Source organism: Pseudophryne corroboree, chromosome 11 (genome assembly GCF_028390025.1).
Source record: "Pseudophryne corroboree isolate aPseCor3 chromosome 11, aPseCor3.hap2, whole genome shotgun sequence".
NCBI lineage: Eukaryota > Metazoa > Chordata > Amphibia > Anura > Myobatrachidae > Pseudophryne > Pseudophryne corroboree.
In genome coordinates, this window is record NC_086454.1 from 150,326,647 (window position 1) to 150,351,165 (window position 24,519).

The window sequence follows — 24,519 nt, forward strand, 5'->3', positions numbered from 1 at the left end:
ATGCATTTCTATATATGCGTGATGCACAGAGGGATATTTGCCGACTGGCATCAAGAGTTAGCGCGCTGTCCATTTCTGCAAGAAGAGGTTTATGGACGCGGCAGTGGTCAGGTGATGCGGATTCTAAAAGGCACATGGAAGTATTGCCTTATAAGGGGGAGGAGTTATTTGGGGTAGGTCTATCAGACCTGGTAGCCACGGCAACTGCTGGAAAATCCACATTTTTACCCCAGGTAGCTTCTCAACCTAAGAAGACGCCGTATTATCAGGCGCAGTCCTTTCGGCCCCATAAGGGCAAGCGGGCAAAAGGCGCCTCATTTCTGCCCCGTGGCAGAGGGAGAGGAAAAAGGCTGCAACAAACAGCCAGTTCCCAGGAACAAAAGCCCTCTCCCGCCTCCGCAAAGTCCTCAGCATGACGCTGGGGCTTTACAAGCGGACTCAGGCACGGTGGGGGCCCGTCTCAAGAAGTTCAGTGCGCAGTGGGCCCACTCGCAAGTGGACCCCTGGATCCTTCAGGTGGTATCTCAGGGGTACAAATTGGAATTCGAGACGTTTCCCCCTCGCCGTTTTTCTAAAGTCTGATTTACCGACGTCTCCCTCAGACAGGGAGGCAGTATTGGAAGCCATTCACAAGCTATATTCCCAGCAGGTGATAATCAAGGTACCCCTCCTACAACAGGGAAAGGGGTACTATTCCACACTATTTGTGGTACCGAAGCCGGACGGCTCGGTGAGACCAATTTTAAACCTAAAATCCTTGAACACTTACATACAAAGGTTCAAATTCAAGATGGAGTCACTCAGAGCAGTGATTGCAAACCTGGAAGAAGGGGACTATATGGTGTCTCTGGACATCAAAGATGCTTACCTACATGTCCCAATTTACCCTTCTCACCAAGGGTACCTCAGGTTTGTGGTACAGAACTGTCACTATCAGTTTCAGACGCTGCCGTTTGGATTGTCCACGGCACCTCGGGTCTTTACCAAGGTAAGGGCCGAAATGATGATACTCCTTCGAAGGAAGGGAGTTTTAGTTATCCCTTACTTGGACGATCTCCTGATAAGGGCAAGATCCAGGGAACAGTTGGAAGTCGGAGTAGCACTATCTCAGATAGTGCTGCGCCAGCACGGTTGGATTCTCTATATTCCAAAATCGCAGCTGATCCCGACGACACGACTTCTATTCCTAGGGATGATCCTGGACACAGTCCAGAAAAAGGTGTTTCTCCCGGAGAGAACTCCAGGTCCTCCTCAGCCAGGGTATCAAATTTGTAGAATTTTGCAAACGTGTTTGCCCCTGACCAAGTAGCTGCTCGGCAAAGTTGTAAAGCCGAGACCCCTCGGGCAGCCGCCCAAGATGAGCCCACCTTCCTTGTGGAATGGGTTTTTACAGATTTTGGCTGTGGCAGGCCTGCCACAGAATGTGCAAGCTGAATTGTACTACAAATCCAACGAGCAATAGTCTGCTTAGAAGCAGGAGCACCCAGCTTGTTGGGTGCATACAGGATAAACAGCGAGTCAGATTTTCTGACTCCAGCCGTCCTGGAAACATATATTTTCAGGGCCCTGACTACGTCCAGCAACTTGGAGTCCTCCAAGTCTCTAGTAGCCGCAGGTACCACAATAGGCTGGTTCAAGTGAAACGCTGAAACCACCTTAGGGAGAAATTGAGGACGAGTCCTCAATTCTGCCTTGTCCGTATGAAAAATTAGGTAAGGGCTTTTATAGGATAAAGCTCTGAGACACGCCTGGCTGAAGCCAGGGCCAACAGCATTACCACTTTCCATGTGAGATATTTTAAGTCCACAGTGGTGAGTGGTTCAAACCAATGTGATTTTAGGAACCCCAAAACTACATTGAGATCCCAAGGTGCCACTGGAGGCACAAAAGGAGGCTGTATATGCAGTACCCCCTTGACAAACGTCTGAACTTCAGGAACTGAAGCCAGTTCTTTCTGGAAGAAAATCGACAGGGCCGAAATTTGAACCTTAATGGACCCTAATTTTAGGCCCATAGACAGTCCTGTTTGCAGGAAATGCAGGAAACGACCCAGTTGAAATTCCTCTGTAGGGGCCTTCCTGGCCTCGCACCACGCAACATATTTACGCCAAATACGGTGATAATGCTGTACGGTTACATCCTTCCTGGCTTTGATCAGGGTAGGGATGACTTCATCCGGAATGCCTTTTTCCTTCAGGATCCGGCGTTCAACCGCCATGCCGTCAAACGCAGCCGCGGTAAGTCTTGGAACAGACAGGGTCCCTGCTGGAGCAGGTCCTTTCTTAGAGGTAGAGGCCACGGGTCTTCTGTGAGCATCTCTTGAAGTTCCGGGTACCAAGTCCTTCTTGGCCAATCCGGAGCCACGAGTATAGTCCTTACTCCTCTCCTTCTTATGATTCTCAGTACCTTGGGTATGAGAGGCAGAGGAGGGAACACATACACTGACTGGTACACCCACGGTGTTACCAGAGCGTCCACAGCTATTGCCTGAGGCTCCCTTGACCAGGCGCAATACCTGTCTAGTTTTTTGTTGAGGCGGGACGCCATCATGTCCACCTTTGGTTTTTCCCAACGGTTCACAATCATGTGGAAGACTTCTGGGTGAAGTCCCCACTCTCCCGGGTGGAGGTCGTGTCTGCTGAGGAAGTCTGCTTCCCAGTTGTCCACTCCCGGAATGAACACTGCTGACAGTGCTATCACATGATTTTCCGCCCAGCGAAGAATCCTTGCAACTTCTGCCATTGCCCTCCTGCTTCTTGTGCCGCCCTGTCTGTTTACGTGGGCGACTGCCGTGATGTTGTCTGACTGGATCAGCACCGGCTGACCTTGAAGCAGAGGTCTTGCTAGGCTTAGAGCATTGTAGATGGCCCTTAGCTCCAGGATATTTATCCTTGGTGACAAGATTATCCGCTGATGCATCTGAAGATGCGACCCGGACCATTTGTCTAGCAGATCCCACTGGAAGGTTCTTGCGTGGAATCTGCCGAATGGGATTGCTTCGTAAGAAGCCACCATCTTTCCCAGGACCCTTGTGCATTGATGCACTGAGACTTGGCCTGGTTTTAGGAGATTTCTGACTAGTTCGGATAACTCCCTGGCTTTCTCCTGAGTGTCCTCTGCAGCAATCATACATTACCAGGAAAGTCCAGGAACAGAGCATTTTCTCCCTCACGGAGAGGGTCAGGTAGGCAAGTATGATCGAGAAGCGTATAAACAAACTGGGTCAGCAGACAGTGTCAGAGATGGTCAGCGGGAGCCAGAAAAGGAGAATGGACACAAGAACCAAGAATGGAGCACCGGAGACAGGAACCAGGAATTGGGAACAACTTCACAGGAAGCACATGGACTAGCACAAGGCTAAACGCTGGAGTAAGGTTTGGAAACCTACACTCTGGCACAATACTGTGCTCAGAGACTCCCTTATATAGGGAAGAGATTAAAATCTCACACCAAACGTGACGTCACGCTCGACACGCATGTCCCTTTAAATCCTGCACAGCTCGGCATGCGAGTCCCTATGGGAGACAGTGCTGCCTGTGCTTAAGAGAGGAAGCTGACTGGAGGGCCTACAGCAACGGGTGCCGGGGATTCCCAGCCCGCTGCCCTGTTGCTGAACCACTAGACCAGCGCTGCCGGTCCTGTGAGCCCTGGGTTCCAGCATGCTGTGACAGATGTAGGGGCTGTGTCTGAGCTGGAAGCACAGTGGATGTAGTTGTGGGATGCTGCAGAAGCCTGTTGTACTACTTTATTCTAATGCGAGTATCTGTTCAACTTATCAAACGGTCCGTCCGTGCGCGTGCATACGGAAACCCATGCCACCTATTGATTTTACGCCAGCCGCCGCAGCCCTTACAATTAGTAGCTATACTTGCAGCAGCCCTATGCTATGTGCAAGAGATCTGCCAGGGACAGCTTCCTTTCCACATTTGCACAACTCAGACACACAGAGCTTTTGATTTGCACCATCACACACCCGTGACACTCCCACAAGTCGTGTTCGTACCCCAAACTTTCCTATTTCCCAGAAAGACAAATCTGGCCAAGTTGCATCCGACATATGCAATACCGTGTGTAAAGTCACTTCTGCACATGCGCTGTATGCAAAGAGTCACTGTACACGTCCATAAAGATAGAGTCCTGTGTGACTCAGAATCAGCCCCATGAGACTTTGGATAATATTCCCTTGCTGTCTGTACGAGGCGATGTTGCATGGTAGCCACTCTGTTCCACAATCAAACCCTTATGAAAGGATATCCATAGTCTCATCCACATTATCCAGGCTTCATTTATTTAATCCCTTTCCCATGGCCAGTTCTGGAGCAGACCATATTCATATAAATGAATGTGGCATATGCCTAGCGCTATTACTTTCATCTTACACAATGCTCCGAATGTTTTTCTGTAGCTGGATCCAAGGGGGTATATTTACTAAAGTGTGGGTTTATAGAATAGGAGATGTTGCCCATAGCAACCAATCAGATTGATCATTTATCTAGCACCTAGAAGATAATAGCTAGAATCTGGTTGCTATGGGCAACATCTCCACTTCTTTAAATCCTCACTTTATTAAATATACCCCCTGGTCCTACTCTGTTGCTACCTTTTGGTAATATGGTGTGTAGTAAAAAGCTAGAAATAACATAATAACATGTTATTTTTTGTTTCAAGGACAGGAAGATGGAGGCCACTCTTTACATCTCACTGAAACCTTTAACATTGTAGTGCCTAATGCAGCCGTCCTGACCTTGTGCCAGTGCTGATGGCTGGCAAGAGCTGGCAGCTGAGGCACAGAAACATAGCTCCAGAATGAGGGGGGTCGGTGGTTTGCATACATATGTACCAATTGTAAAGCGCTATAGAATATGCTGGCGCTATAGAAATAAAAGTTCATAAATAATGTTAATAATATGTACATTAAAAAATTGCTTTTAGTTTTAAGAGTAAGAATTGTTACAAAGGTGTCGCTCAAGTAGTTTTATAGATCTTCTGTTGTAAAATGAGGCAGGAAGATATTGTGTGACTGTCCTGTCTTTGTCCCTTACAGACCTTGCCATGCAGTTAAATATGGGGATATTTGAGTATAACCGACGGAGTGGGTACCTCCTAAAGCCGGAATTTATGCGCCGGACAGACAAACCTTTCGACCCTTTTACAGAAAATATAGTTGATGGTATTGTGGCAAATACAGTAAAAATCAAGGTGAGGGAACAGCAAATGCATGTAACCAGGCTGGAAGGAAATGTTCACTTTGCAATCATAGTCTTCGCTTTTTCCAAATGTATTGTTTCCTCATCTTATTTTGCTGTTCCCAGATTATCTCAGGGCAGTTCCTGTCTGATAAACGTGTCGGAATATATGTGGAGGTTGATATGTTTGGATTGCCTGTTGACACCAAGAGGAAGTTTCGGACCAAAACTTCCCAGGGAAACTCATTTAACCCTGTGTGGGATGAGGAGCCATTTATATTCCATAAGGTGCGGACATTGTGTCTTTTTCCTTTGTGCGTGTTCATCCTCTTTCTCACTCTCTCTCTCTCTTCTTTGCTATATATCTTCCACTCTCCTCCTGTACTGTAATTTGCCTTTAGGTTCTGGTCTCTGCTAATGTTCCCAACATGTTTCTGCTGTAGGTGGTGCTCCCCACACTGGCCTCTCTTCGCATTGCCGTCTTTGAAGAAGGTGGGAAGTTTGTTGGCCACAGAATTCTTCCAGTATCTGCGATACGACCAGGTGAGGTGGAAAGGAGTGTTTATTGTATTTTCTCTGACGTCCTAGTGGATGCTGGGGACTCCGTCAGGACCATGGGGATTAGCGGCTCCGAAGGAGACAGGGCACAAAAACAAAGCTTTAGGATCAGGTGGTGTGCACTGGCTCCTCCCCCCATGACCCTCCTCCAAGCCTCAGTTAGGTTTTTGTGCCCGTCCGAGCAGGGTGCAATCTAGGTGGCTCTCCTAAAGAGCTGCTTAGAAAAAGTTTTTAGGTTTTTTATTTTACAGTGAGTCCTGCTGGCAACAGGCTCACTGCAACGAGGGACTTAGGGGAGAAGAAGTGAACTCACCTGCGTGCAGGATGGATTGGCTTCTTAGGCTACTGGACACCATTAGCTCCAGAGGGATCGAACACAGGCCCAGCCATGGAGTCCGGTCCCGGAGCCGCGCCGCCGACCCCCTTGCAGATGCCGAAAAGTGAAGAGGTCCAGAAACCGGCGGCAGAAGACTTTTCAGTCTTCATGAGGTAGCGCACAGCACTGCAGCTGTGCGCCATTGTTGTCACACACTTCACACCAGCGGTCACGGAGGGTGCAGGGCGCTGCAGGGGGCGCCCTGGGCAGCAATGAGAATACCTTGTTCTGGCTAAAAAATACATCACATATAGCCCCTGGGGCTATATGGATGTATTTAACCCCTGCCAGGTCTCAGAAAAACGGGAGAAGAAGCCCGCCGAAAAGGGGGCGGGGCCTATTCTCCTCAGCACACAGCGCCATTTTCCCTCACAGAAATGCTGGTGGGAAGGCTCCCAGGCTCTCCCCTGCACTGCACTACAGAAACAGGGTTAAAACAGAGAGGGGGGGCACTTATTTGGCGATATGATTATATATATTAAGATGCTATAAGGGAAAAACACTTATATAAAGGTTGTCCCTGTATAATTATAGCGTTTTGGTGTGTGCTGGCAAACTCTCCCTCTGTCTCTCCAAAGGGCTAGTGGGGTCCTGTCCTCTATCAGAGCATTCCCTGTGTGTGTGCTGTGTGTCGGTACGTGTGTGTCGACATGTATGAGGACGATGTTGGTGAGGAGGCGGAGCAATTGCCTGTAATGGTGATGTCACTCTCTAGGGAGTCGACACCGGAATGGATGGCTTATTTAAGGAATTACGTGATAATGTCAACAGCTGCAAGGTCGGTTGACGACATGAGACGGCCGGCAAACCAATTAGTACCTGTCCAGGCGTCTCAAACACCGTCAGGGGCGTTAAAACGTCCTTTTACCTCAGTCGGTCGACACAGACACGGACACTGACTCCAGTGTCGACGGTGAAGAAACAAACGTATTTTCCTTTAGGGCCACACGTTACTTGTTAAGGGCAATGAAGGAGGTGTTACATATTTCTGATACTACAAGTACCACAAAAAAGGGTATTATGTGGAGTGTGAAAAAACTACCTGTAGTTTTTCCTGAATCAGATAAATTAAATGAAGTGTGTGATGATGCGTGGGTTTCCCCCGATAGAAAATTATTGGCGGTATACCCTTTCCCGCCAGAAGTTAGGGCGCGTTGGGAAACACCCCTTAGGGTGGATAAGGCGCTCACACGCTTATCAAAACAAGTGGCGGTACCGTCTCCAGATAGGGCCGCCCTCAAGGAGCCAGCTGATAGGAGGCTGGAAAATATCCTAAAAAGTATATACACACATACTGGTGTTATACTGCGACCAGCGATCGCCTCAGCCTGGATGTGCAGCGCTGGGGTGGCTTGGTCGGATTCCCTGACTGAAAATATTGATACCCTTGACAGGGACAGTATTTTATTGACTATAGAGCATTTAAAGGATGCATTTCTATATATGCGAGATGCACAGAGGGATATTTGCACTCTGGCATCAAGAGTAAGTGCGATGTCCATATCTGCCAGAAGTTGTTTATGGACACGACAGTGGTCAGGTGATGCAGATTCCAAACGGCACATGGAAGTATTGCCGTATAAAGGAGAAAAAGACAACGTCTTTTCAGCCTCAGTCCTTTCGTCCCCATAAGGGCAAGCGGGCAAAAGGCCAGTCATATCTGCCATGGGATAGAGGAAAGGGAAGAAGACTGCAGCAGGCAGCCCATTCCCAGGAACAGAAGCCCTCCACCGCTTCTGCCAAGTCCTCAGCATGACGCTGGGGCCGTACAAGCGGACTCAGGTGCGGTGGGGGGGTCGTCTCAAGAGTTTCAGCACGCAGTGGGCTCACTCGCAAGTGGACCCCTGGATCCTACAAGTAGTATCCCAGGGGTACAGATTGGAAATTCGAGACGTCTCCCCCTCGCAGGTTCCTGAAGTCTGCTTTACCAACGTCTCCCTCCGACAGGGAGGCAGTAGTGGAAACAATTCACAAGCTGTATTCCCAGCAGGTAATAATCAAAGTACCCCTCCTACAACAAGAAAAGGGGTATTATTCCACAGTATATTGTGGTACTGAAGCCAGACGGCTCGGTGAGACCTATTCTAAATCTGAAATATTTGAACACTTACATACAAAGGTTCAAATCAAGATGGAGTCACTCAGAGCAGTGATAGCGAACCAGGAAGAAGGGGACTATATGGTGTCCCGGGACATCAGGGATGCTTACCTCCATGTCCCAATTTGCCCTTCTCACCAAGGGTACCTCAGGTTCGTGGTACAGAACTGTCACTATCAGTTTCAGACGCTGCCGGTTGGATTGTCCACGGCACCCCGGGTCCTTACCAAGGTAATGGCCGAAATGATGATTCTTCTTCAAAGAAAATGGACGATCTCCTGATAAGGGCAAGGTCCAGAGAACAGTTGGAGGTCGGAGTAGCACTATCTCAAGTAGTTCTACGACAGCACGGGTGGATTCTAAATATTCCAAAACCGCAGCTGTTTCCGACGACACGTCTGCTGTTCCTAGGGATGATTCTGGACACAGTCCAGAAAAAGGTGTTTCTCCCGGAGAAGAAAGCCAGGGAGTTATCCGAGCTAGTCAGGAACCTCCTAAAACCAGGAAAAGTGTCAGTGCATCATTGCACAAGGGTCCTGGGAAAAATGGTGGCTTCTTACGAAGCGATTCCATTCGGCAGATTTCACGCAAGAACTTTTCAGTGGGATCTGCTGGAAAAATGGTCCGGATCGCATCTTCAGATGCATCAGCGGATAACCCTGTCTCCAAGGACAAGGGTGTTTCTTCTGCGGTGGCTGCAGAGTGCTCATCTACTAAAGGGCCGCAGATTCGGCATTCAGGACTGGGTCCTGGTGACCACGGATGCCAGCCTGAGAGGCTGGGGAGCAGTCACACAAGGAAAAAATTTCCAGGGAGTGTGATCAAGTCTGGAGACTTCTCTCCACATAAATATACTGGAGCTAAGGGCAATTTACAATGTTCTAAGCTTAGCAAGACCTCTGCTTCAAGGTCAGCCGGTATTGATCCAGTGGGACAACATCACGGCAGTCGCCCACGTAAACAGACAGGGCGGCACAAGAAGCAGGAGGGCAATGGCAGAAACTGCAAGGATTCTTCGCTGGGCGAAAAATCATGTGATAGCACTGTCAGCAGTGTTCATTCCGGGAGTGGACAACTGGGAAGCAGACTTCCTCAGCAGGCACGACCTCCACCCGGGAGAGTGGGGACTTCATCGGGAAGTATTCCACATGATTGTGAACCGTTGGGAAAGACCAAAGGTGGACATGATGGCGTCCCGCCTGAACAAAAAACTGGACAGGTATTGCGCCAGGTCAAGAGACCCTCAAGCAATAGCTGTGGACGTTCTGGTAACACCGTGGGTGTACCAGTCGGTGTATGTGTTCCCTCCTCTGCTTCTCATACCCAAGGTACTGAGAATTATAAGACGTAGAGGAGTAAGAACTATACTCGTGGCTCCGGATTGGCCAAGAAGGACGTGGCACCCGGAACTTCAAGAAATGCTCACAGAGGACTCATGGCCTCTGCCGCTAAGAAGGGACTTGCTTCAGCAAGTACCAGGTCTGTTCCAAGACTTACCGCGGCTGCGTTTGACGGCATGGCGGTGGAACGCCAGATCCTAAGGGAAAAAGGCATTCCGGAAGAGGTCATTCCTACCCTGGTCAAAGCCAGGAAGGAGGTGACCGCACAACATTATCACCACATGTGGCGAAAATATGTTGCGTGGTGTGAGGCCAGGAAGGCCCCACGAAGAAATTTCAACTCGGTCGATTCCTGCATTTCCTGCAAACAGGAGTGTCTATGGGCCTCAAATTGGGGTCCATTAAGGTTCAAATTTCGGCCCTGTCAATTTTCTTCCAGAAAGAATTGGCTTCAGTTCCTGAAGTCCAGAAGTTTGTCAAGGGAGTATTGCATATACAACCCCCTTTTTGTGCCTCCAGTGGCACTGTAGGATCTCAACGTAGTTCTGGGATTCCTCAAATCACATTTTAAACCGCTCAAATCTGTGGATTTGAAATATCTCACATGAAAAGTGACCATGCTGTTGGCCCTGGCCTCGGCCAGGCGAGTGTCAGAATTGGCGGCTTTGTCTCACAAAAGCCATATCTGATTGTCCATTCGGACAGGGCAGAGCTGCGGACTCGTCCCCAGTTTCTTCCTAAGGTGGTGTCAGCGTTTCACCTGAACCAGCTTATTGTGGTACCTGCGGCTACTAGGGACTTGGAGGACTCCAAGTTGCTAGATGTTGTCAGGGCCCTGAAAATATAGGTTTCCAGGACGGCTGGAGTCAGGAAAACTGACTTGCTGTTATCCTGTATGCACCCAACAAACTGGGTGCTCTTGCTTCTAAGCAGACGATTGCTCGTTGGATTTGTAGCACATTTCAACTTGCACATTCTGTGGCAGGCCTGCCACAGCCTAAATCTGTCAAGGCCCATTCCACAAGGAAGGTGGGCTCATCCTGGGCGGCTGCCCGAGGGGTCTCGGCATTACAACTCTGCCGAGCAGCTACGTGGTCGGGGGAGAACACGTTTGTAAAATTCTACAAATTTGATACCCTGGCTAAAGAGGACCTGGAGTTCTCTCATTCGGTGCTGCAGAGTCATCCGCACTCTCCCGCCCGTTTGGGAGCTTTGGTATAATCCCCATGGTCCTGACGGAGTCCCCAGCATCCACTAGGACGTCAGAGAAAATAAGATTTTACTTACCGATAAATCTATTTCTCGTAGTCCGTAGTGGATGCTGGGCGCCCATCCCAAGTGCGGATTGTCTGCAATACTTGTACATAGTTATTGTTACAAAAAAAATCGGGTTGTTATTGTTGTGAGCCGTCTGTTCAGAGGCTCCTACGTTTGTCATACTGTTAACTGGGTTCAGATCACAAGTTGTACGGTGTGATTGGTGTGGCTGGTATGAGTCTTACCCGGGATTCAAAATCCTTCCTTATTGTGTACGCTCGTCCGGGCACGGTATCCTAACTGAGGCTTGGAGGAGGGTCATGGGGGGAGGAGCCAGTGCACACCACCTGATCCTAAAGCTTTGTTTTTGTGCCCTGTCTCCTGCGGAGCCGCTAATCCCCATGGTCCTGACGGAGTCCCCAGCATCCACTACGGACTACGAGAAATAGATTTATCGGTAAGTAAAATCTTATTTTTTTTGCTGTGTTTATTATTTTATATATAAAGGGGCCTGTAAGATGTCATTATAACGAGCAGTGCATGGCAAACATTGGTCTAGCTGTGTCATTAACTCTTTTTCTCTCCAGCGTAACATGATGCAGAGCTGAGGAAGAAGTACATAGGGGGCAGAAGGGGGGGGAAGTACAGACATCTGTCCATGACTGCTCTTGTAGTGGGCCGAACATGCAGCTTCTGACGATATAGTCAGATTGAGCTGCATGTACAACCAACAGCCGGTGCCGTTAATGACCCCCAGGAGCGCGCATCGGGCATCGCTCGTAGTATACACACTGGGCAATATTGTAAATAATATCACTCAGGAGGGTAAATATCGCCTAGTATGTATGCACCTTTGAAGGTCTGGCTTAGGTCATGTACTGGAAACCAGAAGCCACAGCATACAGCAAGGGTTTCCAAACTGGGCACAGTGGCACATTGGGGAGCCGCAGGGCACTTGCAGGGGTGCCACCGGCTTGTGGTACAGCACCAAATACATTGATTTTAGGTCCATGTGGTGGCTGCAATCATATAATATGTGGACAAAGAGAAGCACCACTCTACCACGGCATATCTGAACCTAAAAATTACAGATAAACACAATTTATTAATGTAATAATTTTTGATAAGATCATGAAAAAGTAACTCCTGGCCTAGAGGTGCCATAGAAAACAACAGTAAGTAGTTCCAGACTCCAGACTTGGTTTACCACTGTTATAATTTCCACTACTAGCCTTCGCTTACTGGAAGTCCCACTTTCATTTATTGCCCAGTCCTTATAGCAAAAGAATGGGGTTTTCAAGGTGATACATTCCTACTGCCGGCTCTGACCAGGTACCCAAGTAACATGTCTTGTCCATGTCACATAATCTGCACACAATCAATGTTCTGCAATTACAATAATATACACAAGGAATCTAAAAACCTTAACACTTAAATAAGTTTTTCTTGTGTGGCTAAATGTAGATCCAGCTACATAGGGGTAAATTTACTAAGCTGGGAGTTTTATAGGCAACATCACCAGTTCTAAAAAAAAAAAAACCCCACCTTAGTAAATTTACCCCATAGAGTCTTAAATATCAGCATCAAGAGGGGTGAGATTGAGTTATAGGTATGGAGATAATACGAATGGAAAGTTGGTATAAAAGGTGAGGATTAAAAATGACTACTGTTATAGCTGGTGTTTTAAAAGAGATCACATCTCAGACTACCAATCCTCCATTTTTCCGGCAGGGTGCACAGGTTATCCACAGGATAACACTGGGATATGATAACGCGAAAATGGATTTGCACCAAACGGTCAAAGCTTTCGGCCTCCCTGCATGCAACAGGCCCGTCCATGTATCCACCACCTCCTGGCTCAGGCAAATCATGGTCAGGGTGCTGCTGTTTTTTTAGCAGCCTTAAGTTTCTTATTTTATTTTTATAGTCTTACTATTTTTCTTGAGTGATCTTTCTAAAAAGCGTCTTATACGTACCTTAGAAAGAGTCGCTCCAACAACTCCCCGCCGGGTCGCGACAACGCTTACCCACAAGTACAGTGCTGTTTCGGCGGGCGTCTGTGTCGGATGTACTTGCAAGTCCAGCAGACGTTACCAGGCTGTGGCTGGAGCATGGGGACAAGGTAAGGCATCGGTTCCGCTTAGAGGGGGAATACGGACACAGCCACACTTTTTGGGAGGAGACTACCAAACAGTCGCTGACGCGGCTGCCACCTAGGGTGCACCAGCACTAGGCCTTAGGGAACATAGGCTCCAGGGGTAGAATGAGGCCGCGGTCCCTAGGGTTGATGTCAGCAGTGGGGAGTCAGACAATCCCCTGGTCACCCCTACCCCCGATTCATGACCAGTTTCCTCCGAGTCTCCTGCCATGAACTGTTTTCACGCTTCCGTCTGAGACGCTGTGTATCTAAGGGGACCTAGTCACAGCATAGGCGGCTGTGTGGATGGTACGTCAGTGTTCACTTGGGCGTCTGTGTTCACTGTTGGTTCAAGGAGCGAGTGTGTACACTATTAGCGTGTGGATCCACTCAGCGTTCGCTAACGTATTGATCGGTCCTGGAAGCGGGGTGAGTCTCCCTGTATCCCACTCTACTGAGCATGGGTAATACAGCACTAAGGGGGTCATTCCAAGTTGTTCGCTCGCTAGCAGTTTTTAGCAGCCGTGCAAACGCATAGTCGCCGCCCATGGGGGAGTGTATTTTCGCTTTGCAGGAGTGCGAATGCCTGTGCAGCAGTGCGCCTGCAAACACATTTTGTGCAAAACAAGACCAGCCCTGTAGTTACTTGTCCTGTGCTATGATTGCTGCGACGAGTGACACGGTAATGATGACAGATACCTGCCCAGCAAACGCCCGGCCACGCCTGCGTTTTTCCAAACACTCCCAGAAAACGGTCAGTTGACACCCAGAAACGCCCTCTTCTGTCAATCTCCCTGTGATCGGCTGTGCGACTGAAAGCTTCACTAGAACCTGTGCAAACCCACAATGCTCTTTGTACCCATACGTTGCGCGTGCGCATTGCAGTGCATGCGCAGATTAGCCATTTTTTTCACTGATCACTATGCAGCGAACAACAGCAGCTAGCGATCAACTCGGAATGACCCCCTAAGTTTCTATCTACTTTTTGAGTACGAATAGTTGGATAAGTGTCTAATGCATATGAGTTTGATTTATTACTGATGTTTTCTTTCGCTGTGCGACTGAATACGGTTAAATCCTATATAAGGTAATGCAGTAACTTGAAATGTATTTGTAGTTGATTATGTGCTCATATTGCTTATTATACTAATGTATAACCTGTGACTGGAAATTATGCAAGAGGTTTGGGTTACGCCCAGTAAGAAGTTAGAATTCCAAGAAATGGAATTCCAATTATCCTCATCCAGCTGGGGACTGTTTAAAAAAAGGGAGGTGGCTCCCAAAGTAGATTTGCATGTCATAGATTGGTGCGAAAATCTACTTTACTTCTGGTTTCAACATAAATAAATGATGTCACAGATAGGAGAGTCGATGGTTCTCTAAAAACCATTTTTTTCCTGTCTTGGGCAATCACTAGAGCAGCCATGGCTTCAGCCTGGATGGCGTAAGCTGTGGCAGCCTGTGCTGATGCATTGAAGGAAGATCTTTCAATGGCATCTAGAGAGCAAAAATCCCATATTGCACATATCAAACAGGCAGCGATAAGCGGCCCTGGATATGGGTACTATTGCCTCTCAGGCATCAGCTTCAACAGTAGCATCTCGCAGAGCGGATTGGCTATGTACATGGTAATCTGACTCAGAATCCAGGAAGGTTCTGGAGTCTTATCCTTGTTTTACTGGAGATATTCTTTTTGGTAAAGAATTATACAGTATTTTGGAGTCAGAAGCAGACTCAAAGAAAGTAAAGTTTTCCTTTCACACACAAATTCAAGCCTAGTTTCGGAATTAAGGAAAGCAAAAGGAAAGGGTAATGGGGAAAAAACAGTCGCAATTCAACAAGTCTGGTAAGACTAAAAGGTATTGGGCTACCAGAGGACCGGTTTTCAAATCTGAAGATAAGCCCATGAGCCTGATGGTGCAGGCCTCCACCTGGGGGAACCCAGGGCGGGAGGCTAACTTCTTCAGTTTGCACAGATTTAACAGTAGTCTACTACAGATGTCTGGGTGCAAGAAGCGGTATCTCACGATTATGATTTATAGTCACACCACACTGGACATGCCCAATCCTATCTGATTTGGAAGCTAAGCAGTGTTGGTCCTGGTTAGTACTTGGATGGTAAACCACCTGGGAATACCAGGTGCTGTAGGTGTATTCAAGAAACACCCTTATTAAAGTTTATACCAGCCCGTCTTCAGTGGAAAGGAAGACCAGGGCTTTGCAAGAGGCAGTTCAGGTGCTTCAGTCAGGAGTGATAATTCAGTTCCTCCTGCACAACGAGGACAGGGTTTTATTCCAGCCTGTTTTAGTCCAGAAGCCAAATGGGTCATTCCAGACCATACTCAATCTCAAAGCGCTGAGCAAGTACATTTGGGTGCCTCGGGTTTCATATGGAGACTTTACGTTCCATTATTTTTGCCATGGAGTAGGAGGATTTTAGGGCATCTCGGGATATCCAGGATGCTTATCTACATGTTCCTATAGCATCGTTCCATCAGCACTATGTCAGGTTTGCTATCCTCCAGCATCATTCTCAGTTTCAGGCCCTACCATTTGGACTGACCACAGCTCCCAGCGTATTCACCAAAATTTATGGTGGTGATGGCATCTTATCTCCGTTAGCAGGAGATAAGGATTTTAAAAAATCCATACCTCAATTACTTATTAATCCTGGCACAGTCTCAAGAATTGTTCAGTGTCTTCTGCAACAGACAACAACTTGTCACAGAGATACTGTTGGCTCATAAATTGGGCAGAGTCGTCTCTGGTTACGTCACAATGGATGACTCACTTGGGGGCTGTGTTGGAATTGGGTATTCAGAGAGTCATTTTACCTCTGAACAAAATATCCAAAATTTACTTAAGGATTCAGTAGTTGCTACACAGTCAAATGGTATCCATTTACGCGGTAATGCATGTGATGGGTTTGATAGTGTAGACATTCGACATGATGGAGTGTACTCAGTTCCACTCGTTACATCTGCAACGTCTGATTCTTTCCAAGTAGAAGGGTTTTTTCATCAGACAATAAAAGCGCAGATTATGGTCTTCCTCTGGAAGTTAGGAGCTCAATAGCTTTGTGGTTACAGACATCCTATCTGGACAAAGGGAGGCTCCTTTGGATATCAGATTGGGAAACTCTGACAATGGATGCCAGCCTGTAGGGCTGGGGTGAAGTGTCAGGAAGGAGTTGTTTCCAGGGCAGTGGACCAAGGAAGAAAGTTACCTGCCAATAAATATATTGGAACTTTGGGACATATATATGGCATTTATTCAGGCAAAGAATATCCTTCTGATAAAACCAGTTTGAATCTGATCGGACATTGCAATGGCAGTGGCGTACCTCAACCATCAGGGAGGATCTCGCAGCCAAAACACAATGAATAAGGTAAGTTACACCTTAAGGTGGCCAGAACTTCATTATCCAGCCTTATCCACAGTATTCATTCCGGGAGTCCTAAACGGGGAAGCGGATTTTCTCAGTCAACTCGGCATTCATGCAAACGAATCGGCTTTACACCCCAAGGTCTTACAAACTCTGTTAGATAATGGGGGTTACCGGAGAAAGATCTCATGCTGTCCCATCAGAACAACAAAGTTTCCGCATACAGTCAAGAACAAATCCCAGAACAATCTTTGTGGATGACTTGTTAACTTTCGTCTGGCTCACGTGTTTCCACCGATCGCCTGTGATCCAGGATGATACGAAAGGTAAGACATGGTAAGGGTGCTGTGATACTAATAGCTCCAGCTTGGTCCAGAAGACATTGGTACACGGATCTGCAGAGGATGTCGATGGATGCTCAATTCCTACTCCTTCAACGTCCAGATCTACCGTCTCAGGGTCCTGGTTATCACAAACACCTGGATCGATTGTCTTTGAGGGCATGGCTCTTGAGACTTCCATCCTGAAGGCAAGAGGATTCTCATAACAGGTAATTCAAACTATGCTCAGAGCAAGGAAAATTTCCTCTGCTCGCATTTATATGGCAAGCCTATATTCAGTGGTGCAGTGATCAAAAATTCACCCTTGGTTTTTCAGTTTCCAGAGTCTTAGCATTCCTTCAGGCAGGAATGCATAAAGGTTTATGGATGGCTTCCTTGAGAGTACAAGTGTCAGAATTGATTGTATGATTCCAAGAGGAAATTGCTAACCTGCAGGATGTGCACACTTTTTTCCAGGGAATGCTGCACATTCAACTTCCTTTTGTTCCTCCTACAGTGCCTTGGGACTTAAGTCTAGTCCTAAAGGCCCTTCAGGTTGTCCCATTTGAACCACTTTAAAGATTGGTTCTTAAATGGTTGACAGCTAAAGTTCTCTTTCTACTGACTATTGCTTCAGTTAGAAGAATTTCAGATTTAGGGGCATTGTTATGTCGCCCTCCATTTCTGATTTTTATCCATATAGAGCGGTTCTTAGAACCAAATCTGGATATCTTCCTAAAGTGGTTTCTAAATTCCACCTTAACAAAGAAATTGTAGTCTCGGTCTTCCAGGGGCCGGACTTTTCTGCTGGAGATGCAATGTTGAACATAGTCCATGCCTTAAGGATCTACGTGGATCGTACCAGTGCCATCAGAAAGACATATACTCTCTTCGTTCTGTACGGATTTCACAAGAGAGGATGGCCTGCTGATAAGCAGACACTGGCGAAGTGGCTTCGGATGAAAATTTCAGAAGCATACTCTCAAGCTGATCTCCCTGTTCCGGCTAATGTCTCTGCTCATTCTACTTGTAAGGTAGGTCCATTAAGGGCAGCGCAATGTGCTGCTTCAGCAGAATAGATATGTTAGGTAGACACATGGTCTCCATTAACACATTCATTAGACATTATGCCTTTGATACCTTTGCCTCTCAGGTCGCTGAATTCGGGTGAAGGATTCTCCTGTCCAATCAGGAGCGTCCCCACCACTAAATTGCTTTGGGACATCCCAATGTTATCCTGTGGATAACCTGTGGACCCTGCCGGAGAAATATATGTTATGGTAAGAACTTACCGTTGATAACAGTATTTCTCCTAAGTCCACAGGGATCCCACCCTGACGCACCTGATTTAAGGATCCTTTTACTCACTAACCTCTTCCTTCTTGTACGGAAGGGTGTGCATGTGTGTTCTTCTCGCCTGATTTGGGGCTTTCTATGATGCTCCTGCCTTGAGCTTTGGAAAAACAACTGATTTGCCTGAGCCAGGTGGCGGGGATATAGGGATATATGGATGGGCCCGTTGCATGCTGGGAGGCCGAAAGCTTTGACAGTTTGGGATATGACGACAGCGGATTTGCACCAATGTTATCCTGTGGACTTAGGAGAAATACCGTTATCAACAGTAAGTTCTTACCATAACGTATATTTCTCTGTTTCCTACAACATATATCTCCGGTCTTTTCCTGCCAGGTTATCACTACATCTGTCTCAGGAATGAGATTAATCAGCCTCTGTGTCTCCCGGCACTGCTTGTATACACTGAAGCAAATGATTATATTCCTGATGATCACCAAGGTGAGCAATTATCACACTTTGTCTGCGAGATCTCTAATATAAGCCTGTGTTCTCTTTCTATTCTTTATGCAATAAGTATCCTCTCATCTGTCTCATATTATCACCTCTAGATCATGACTCTCAACTCGTTTTATATTTCTGGCTCATCTTCTCATTGTTAGTTATTTCTTGTGCTGTCTAATGATAACCACTAACTTTATCCTCCCCAGAGTACATCAGAGCTCTGATTAACCCCATCCAACATGCCAGTCTGGATGAGAGGGCAAAGAAACTTGTGGCTCTAATTGGAGACAGTGAGGTATAGCACACACTTATCCTTCTACTGTGACAGATATGGCCAATGGGATAAATCTGGGTACATCACTTACAGCATTCTATGTTTCTGATCCCCACTTGCACACCTTCTTATAGAAAGCCATATGCACATGTGATCATGTACTCTCTGCTATCAGAGTCTGCACCTTCCTAGTGTCACTATACCCTTTTCTCTATACAGGGCTCCACCTGTTCTCAACTATAAGTTCCACTATAGATGGCTGGTATCTACTGCTGGGAATTGTGGGTCAGCAGCAGCCTGGGAGGAATAGGTTGTGCAGCCTCTCTCCACTGGGAGCACTGCACCTCTCTCTTAACCTTCCAGAGATAACACACATCTTACATTGTCCTGGATCGTAACATTTGTTCTTCTGTATTTAAAGCAGCCCAACAACGCAGAGAAACCACAAGAGCGGAAAAAGCCAGAAACGCCATTTGCCTCTCCACAGATACCTGTTGGGACCAAGAAACTATCTATCACCCCAGTGTCACCACCAGGTATGCAGTGTGTGCCAATGATGTGATAGAATGACACTGCTACCTGCAGTACCTGTGCAGTGTCACTATACACTGCACCACCGTGCCTGCTGCTCATACTCACAGACATCATGGCAGGCCTCACTGAACAGTGTCATTTCATAGTACAGATTCCAGGACATTGCAGTTATGGGTTGCACTAAATGAACAAGCAAACTAACTTTTAGTACAGTGTTATATTACCGATAACTCACTCCCATGTGTATGGTGTCATGTATAAGAAATATAGCTAAAATGCTCTGCACCTGTGAGTTGTAACAGGGAATGCCCTGCCAAGTTTTACACAGGTTCAACTTTAATAAACCATGTATCAGCAATTTATTTGTCCATTAAAGAGGATCTCTGATGCTTTGGATGATGTTCCCTGGTTTTGTTGATATATCCAGTAACTGAAAGAAAAAACATATGTTGTAAATGTAGTAATAGCTGGTGATTACCAGTAACCCTGTATATGTGGTATATTGCTAACCCACACATTCTGTGTTCTAGTTCTCAGGGGTGGCAGGCAGTGTTACTGTATGCAGTTCTCAGTGTTCTAGTTCTCAGGGGTGGCAGGCAGTGTTACTGTATGTAGTTCTCAGTGTTCTGGTTCTCAGGGGTGGCAGGCAGTGTTACTGTATGTAGTTCTCAGTGTTCTGGTTCTCAGGGGTGGCAGGCAGTGTTACTGTATATAGTTCTCAGTGTTCTAGTTCTCAGGGGTGGCAGGCAGTGTTACTGTATGTAGTTCTCAGTGTTCTAGTTCTCAGAGGTGGCAGGCAGTGTTACTGTATGTAGTTCTCAGCGTTCTAGTTCTATGGGGTGGCAGGCAGTGTTACTGTATGTAGTTCCCAGTGTTCTAGTTCTCAGGGGTGGCAGGCAGTGTTACTGTATATAGTTCTCAGTGTTCTAGTTCTTAGAGGTGGCAGACAGTGTTACTGTATGTAGTTCTCAGAGGTGGCAGGCAGTGTTACTGTATGTAGTTCCCAGTGTTCTAGTTCTCAGGGGTGGCAGGCAGTGTTACTGTATATAGTTCTCAGTGTTCTAGTTCTTAGAGGTGGCAGACAGTGTTACTGTATGTAGTTCTCAGAGGTGGCAGGCAGTGTTACTGTATGTAGTTCTCAGTGGTCTAGTTCTCAGAGGTGGCAGGCAGTGTTACTGTATGTAGTTCTCAGTGTTCTAGTTCTATGGGGTGGCAGGCAGTGTTACTGTATATATAAACTATACATTTTATGTTCTAGTTCTCAGGGGTTGTGGGCAGTGTTGCTGTGTATATAACCTACACATTTTATGTTCTATGTAGTTCTCAGGGGTGGCAGGCAGTGTTACTGTATATATAACCTACACATTTTATGTTCTAGTTCTCAGGGGTTGTGGGCAGTGTTGCTGTGTATATAACCTACACATTTTATGTTCTATGTAGTTCTCAGGGGTGGCAGGCAGTGTTACTGTATATATAACCTACACATTTTATGTTCTAGTTCTCAGGGGTTGCGGGCAGTGTTACTGTGTATATAACCTACACATTTTATGTTCTACGTAGTTCTCAGGGGTGGCAGGCAGTGTTACTGTATATATAACCTACACTTTATGTTCTAGTTCTCAGGGGTGGTAGGCAGTGTTACTGTATATAGGGAACTGTGCTAATAAATGTACATATTTATATTGTCTCTTTTTCTCCTCAGTTCACCGGGATGGCCTTATAGCAGGCATACTGACAGGTAATGAGAGATACTGTCATTACCAGCATGTACGAGCACCCTAACTCCAGCCTGTGTTACCAGTACTAATGTACCATTCTCTCTCCTTTTAATTCTCAGACGTGCAGGCCCCTTCCTTACCAGCATGCACAAGCACCCTAATTCCAGCCGGCACCACTAATACTAGTGCACCTTTCTCTTGTCTTCACTAGGCTGTTTTAGCATGCTCTTCCCAATTTCCCGATTTTTAAAGGGCAAAATGTGCCCTGCCCTTTTACCAGCTCCCTGCTAAAACAGCCTGATGTTGCTGTGCCGCCACTGGGTGAATAGATGCCAAGTGCATGGAATCTATTCACATTAAGGGGAGAGGTTAGGGGAAGCCCAGCACTGTAAGTGCAGAGCATGCCCCCATTAGTGACGTTGGTGGCCGGGCACGCCTCCATCTGTGATGCTGACAGGGCTGTACCACACCCCAGTAGTGACGCCGGCAGGGCCGCACCTCACTCCCAGCCAGCCGCACCCCTGTGCCCTGCCTGCTTCCTAGCTGGAACACTAATTCTGTCTTCTCACCATACTCAGATGTTCAGTCCTTTCCTTACCAGTGTGTACAAGCACCCTATTCTATTAGTGATACTATTCTAGATTCTATTACTGATACAAATGTACCATTCTCTCCTTACCATACTCAGATGTGCAGGCCCCTTCCTTACCAGTGTGTACAAGCACCCTATTCTATTAGTGATACTATTCTAGATTCTATTACTGATACAAATGTACCATTCTCTCCTTACCATACTCAGATGTGCAGGCCCCTTCCTTACCAGTGTGTACAAGCACTCTAACTCCAGCCTATGTTAGTAATACTAATATACCATTCTCTCCTTACCATACTCAGACGTGCAGGCCCCTTCTTTAGAAGAGCTGAAGTTACAGAAAAGCTTTGTGAAGCTGCTTTGCAGACAGTACAGGGAATTGCGCCATATGCACCGCAAACACCTGCGCAAGGTGTCCTCTCTCTGCAAAGAGCAGAACAGCAGAGTCATACAGCTGCAGAGCATCCGAAGGAAGATGTTTGGAAAAAGCAATAAAGGAGAACAAGAGTGAGTACCATTAGTAACATGTAACATGGGCCTAATTCAGATCTGATCGCAGGAGCAGACTTGTTAGCTAATGGGCAAAACCATGTGCAGTGCAGGGGGGGCAGATATAACGTGCAGAGAGAGTTAGATTTGGGTGTGGTATGTTCAAACTGAAATCTAAATTGCAGTGTAAAAATAAAACAGCCAGTATTTACCCTGCACAGAAACAAAATAACCCACTCAAATCTAACTCTCTCTGCACATGTTATATCTGCCCCCCCCCCCCCCCCCCCCCCTGCAGTGCACATGGTTTTGTCCATTAGCTAACAAATTTGCTGCTGCCATCAGATCTGAATTAGGCCTATGGTTCTCAGTATTGTGTCATAGTGAAATATATAGACTTCGTGTAAATTCTGAATCTGCAATCAACGTGTGTATGTGCCGGTTACTTTACTGAGGACTAATCCATATTATTTAAGTTCTGTTAGGCAATGCTGTGTTCTAGCAGGGAATGTGGATACACTTTGTGCCAGCAAGAGTATTGTTTACAATGGAGGACACTGTGACACCATAAACAGGTTGAGTATCCCATATCCAAATATTCCGAAATACGGAATATTCCGAAATACAGACTTTTTTGAGTGAGATAGTAAAACCTTTGTTTTTTGATGGCTCAATGTACACAAACTTTGTTTAATACACAAAGTTATTAATAATATTGGCTAAAATGACCTTCAGGCTGTGTGTATAAGGTGTATATGTAACATAAATGCATTCTGTGCTTAGATTTAGGTCCCACCATCACCATGATATCTCATTATGGTATCTAATTATTCCAAAATACGGAAAAATCCGATATCCAAAATACCTCTGGTCCCAAGCATTTTGGATAAGGGATACTCAAACTGTAGTACAAGTTATGGCTCCATGACCTGAATCACTAATATGACTGCAAAGTCCGGATTTGACAATAAAAGGTTAAATCGCTTATTATTCCATGCACATGAAGGTTCACATTTTCTCAGCTCTGCACTGTGCATGTCACACAACTTGTCAAGGTGGCTGTGAGGTTCTCCTCCTCCTGTCACCTGGTAAGATGCTGCTGCAGTATGTAAATGAGATAAATAAACCTCTTACACTTTTTGTTATAAAGACCCAGCTTTGCCTTTTGTTATGTGATTCTGCATATTGAACACTCCCATTAGAAGTGCTGAGGTTACGTCACTCCATACTCTGCACTGATTAAGTCTAATAAGATAATAATTATGTGCGAGTTATATATATCGCTCTGCATATCTGCCTGTATCTGTGCTATTAACCAGCTGTTGCTGTATGGCTGCAGTTCATATTCTGAGCAAGAAGAGCAGCAAAAGAAGCTAATGGATCTACAGGGAGAGCAGCAGAGACGCCTGCTGGAGATGAGAGAACTTCAGCATGAACAAGAAAGGAAAATCAAACACATCCACCTTCAGCAGGTATTTCATACCCTGATCTCATGGATGGCCATTCTGCGGACCACAACTACATTGGTTGGTGTCTAACAATAGGTGTTTGTCTGCCTCTGCCTCCAGGCTGTTCAGAAGCTCCAGGATGTGGCCCAGTCTTGTCATTCTGCACAGCTCAAGAAGTTAAAAGAGATCAACGAAAAGTAAGTTGTGTCAATAAACCTCTAACCAATAGAAGATGCCGGGTATGCTATGGATCCTGGCCGCCCAAATGCCGACCTCGGGGCGAGCGGTAGCTTGCCCCTTGTGGGCTCAATGCGCTCGCCACTCTGCGAGCTCGGACACCCACGAGTGGGAATAGCCTCAGTTAGCCTGAGTTCTGGCTGTCGGCATTGTCAGTGGTCCGGATTCCAACGTTGGTATCCTGACCGCCGGGATCCCGACTGGCGGCAATATCACTGTATCCCAAGACCACTGCATGTGTTCGATTGATGGATAAAAGTGAGAGTGCAAATTACAGGTCAGCTGTATCAGGTCAGCATTGGGGGGTCGGGACATGCACTGTGGTGTCTAGAGAGAGATGGTTAAGATAAATCATGATGCATGAGAAAAATACTGTCTTGCTTGGTAGGATAAAGAGGAGGGAGATAGGGAGGGTTCATCAGAATGACCATCACACCTGTGCCCATGTCTCACTAGGGAGAAGAAAGAACTACAGAAGATCCTAGACAGAAAGAGACATAACAGCATCACTGAGGCCAAATCACGAGATCGGCAAAAGAAAGAAGGGTTAGTGGAAGATCTTCGAAACATCTACTCTCTATATTCACCTAACCTGCTTCCCTAATATTCTGTCCTACTCATAATTCACTCACACAATTTATCCTACCCATCAACGTATCACTTTATATTTTCTTGCAGAGAACTTACAGAGATCAACAGACGTCACATCAATGAGTCAGTGAACTTTATACGCAGTGTAAGTGGCCTCAGACATTGCAACTTTTATGTGATGA

At 46.6% G+C, this 24,519-nt stretch overlaps 1 protein-coding gene and 1 pseudogene across 3 annotated transcripts in view; both read left to right on the forward strand.

Moving 5' to 3' along the window:
• PLCB3 (phospholipase C beta 3) overlaps positions 1-24,519 on the forward strand; it is a 403,369-nt gene that overhangs the window by 371,049 nt on the left and 7,801 nt on the right. For 2 of the 3 annotated variants that reach the window (XM_063944960.1, XM_063944959.1), the window contains exons 20-32: positions 5,045-5,199; positions 5,313-5,474; positions 5,630-5,729; positions 18,347-18,451; positions 18,661-18,749; positions 19,150-19,264; positions 20,965-21,000; positions 21,875-22,079; positions 22,538-22,636; positions 23,401-23,533; positions 23,630-23,706; positions 24,203-24,292; positions 24,425-24,482. In XM_063944960.1, coding sequence (XP_063801030.1) covers positions 5,045-5,199; positions 5,313-5,474; positions 5,630-5,729; positions 18,347-18,451; positions 18,661-18,749; positions 19,150-19,264; positions 20,965-21,000; positions 21,875-22,079; positions 22,538-22,636; positions 23,401-23,533; positions 23,630-23,706; positions 24,203-24,292; positions 24,425-24,482 — 1,424 coding nt within the window. The remainder of the gene's footprint in view (positions 1-5,044; positions 5,200-5,312; positions 5,475-5,629; positions 5,730-18,346; positions 18,452-18,660; positions 18,750-19,149; positions 19,265-20,964; positions 21,001-21,874; positions 22,080-22,537; positions 22,637-23,400; positions 23,534-23,629; positions 23,707-24,202; positions 24,293-24,424; positions 24,483-24,519) is intronic. The other variant, XM_063944961.1, reaches the window with a different exon arrangement.
• LOC134971188 (5S ribosomal RNA) lies at positions 14,987-15,104 on the forward strand (annotated as a pseudogene).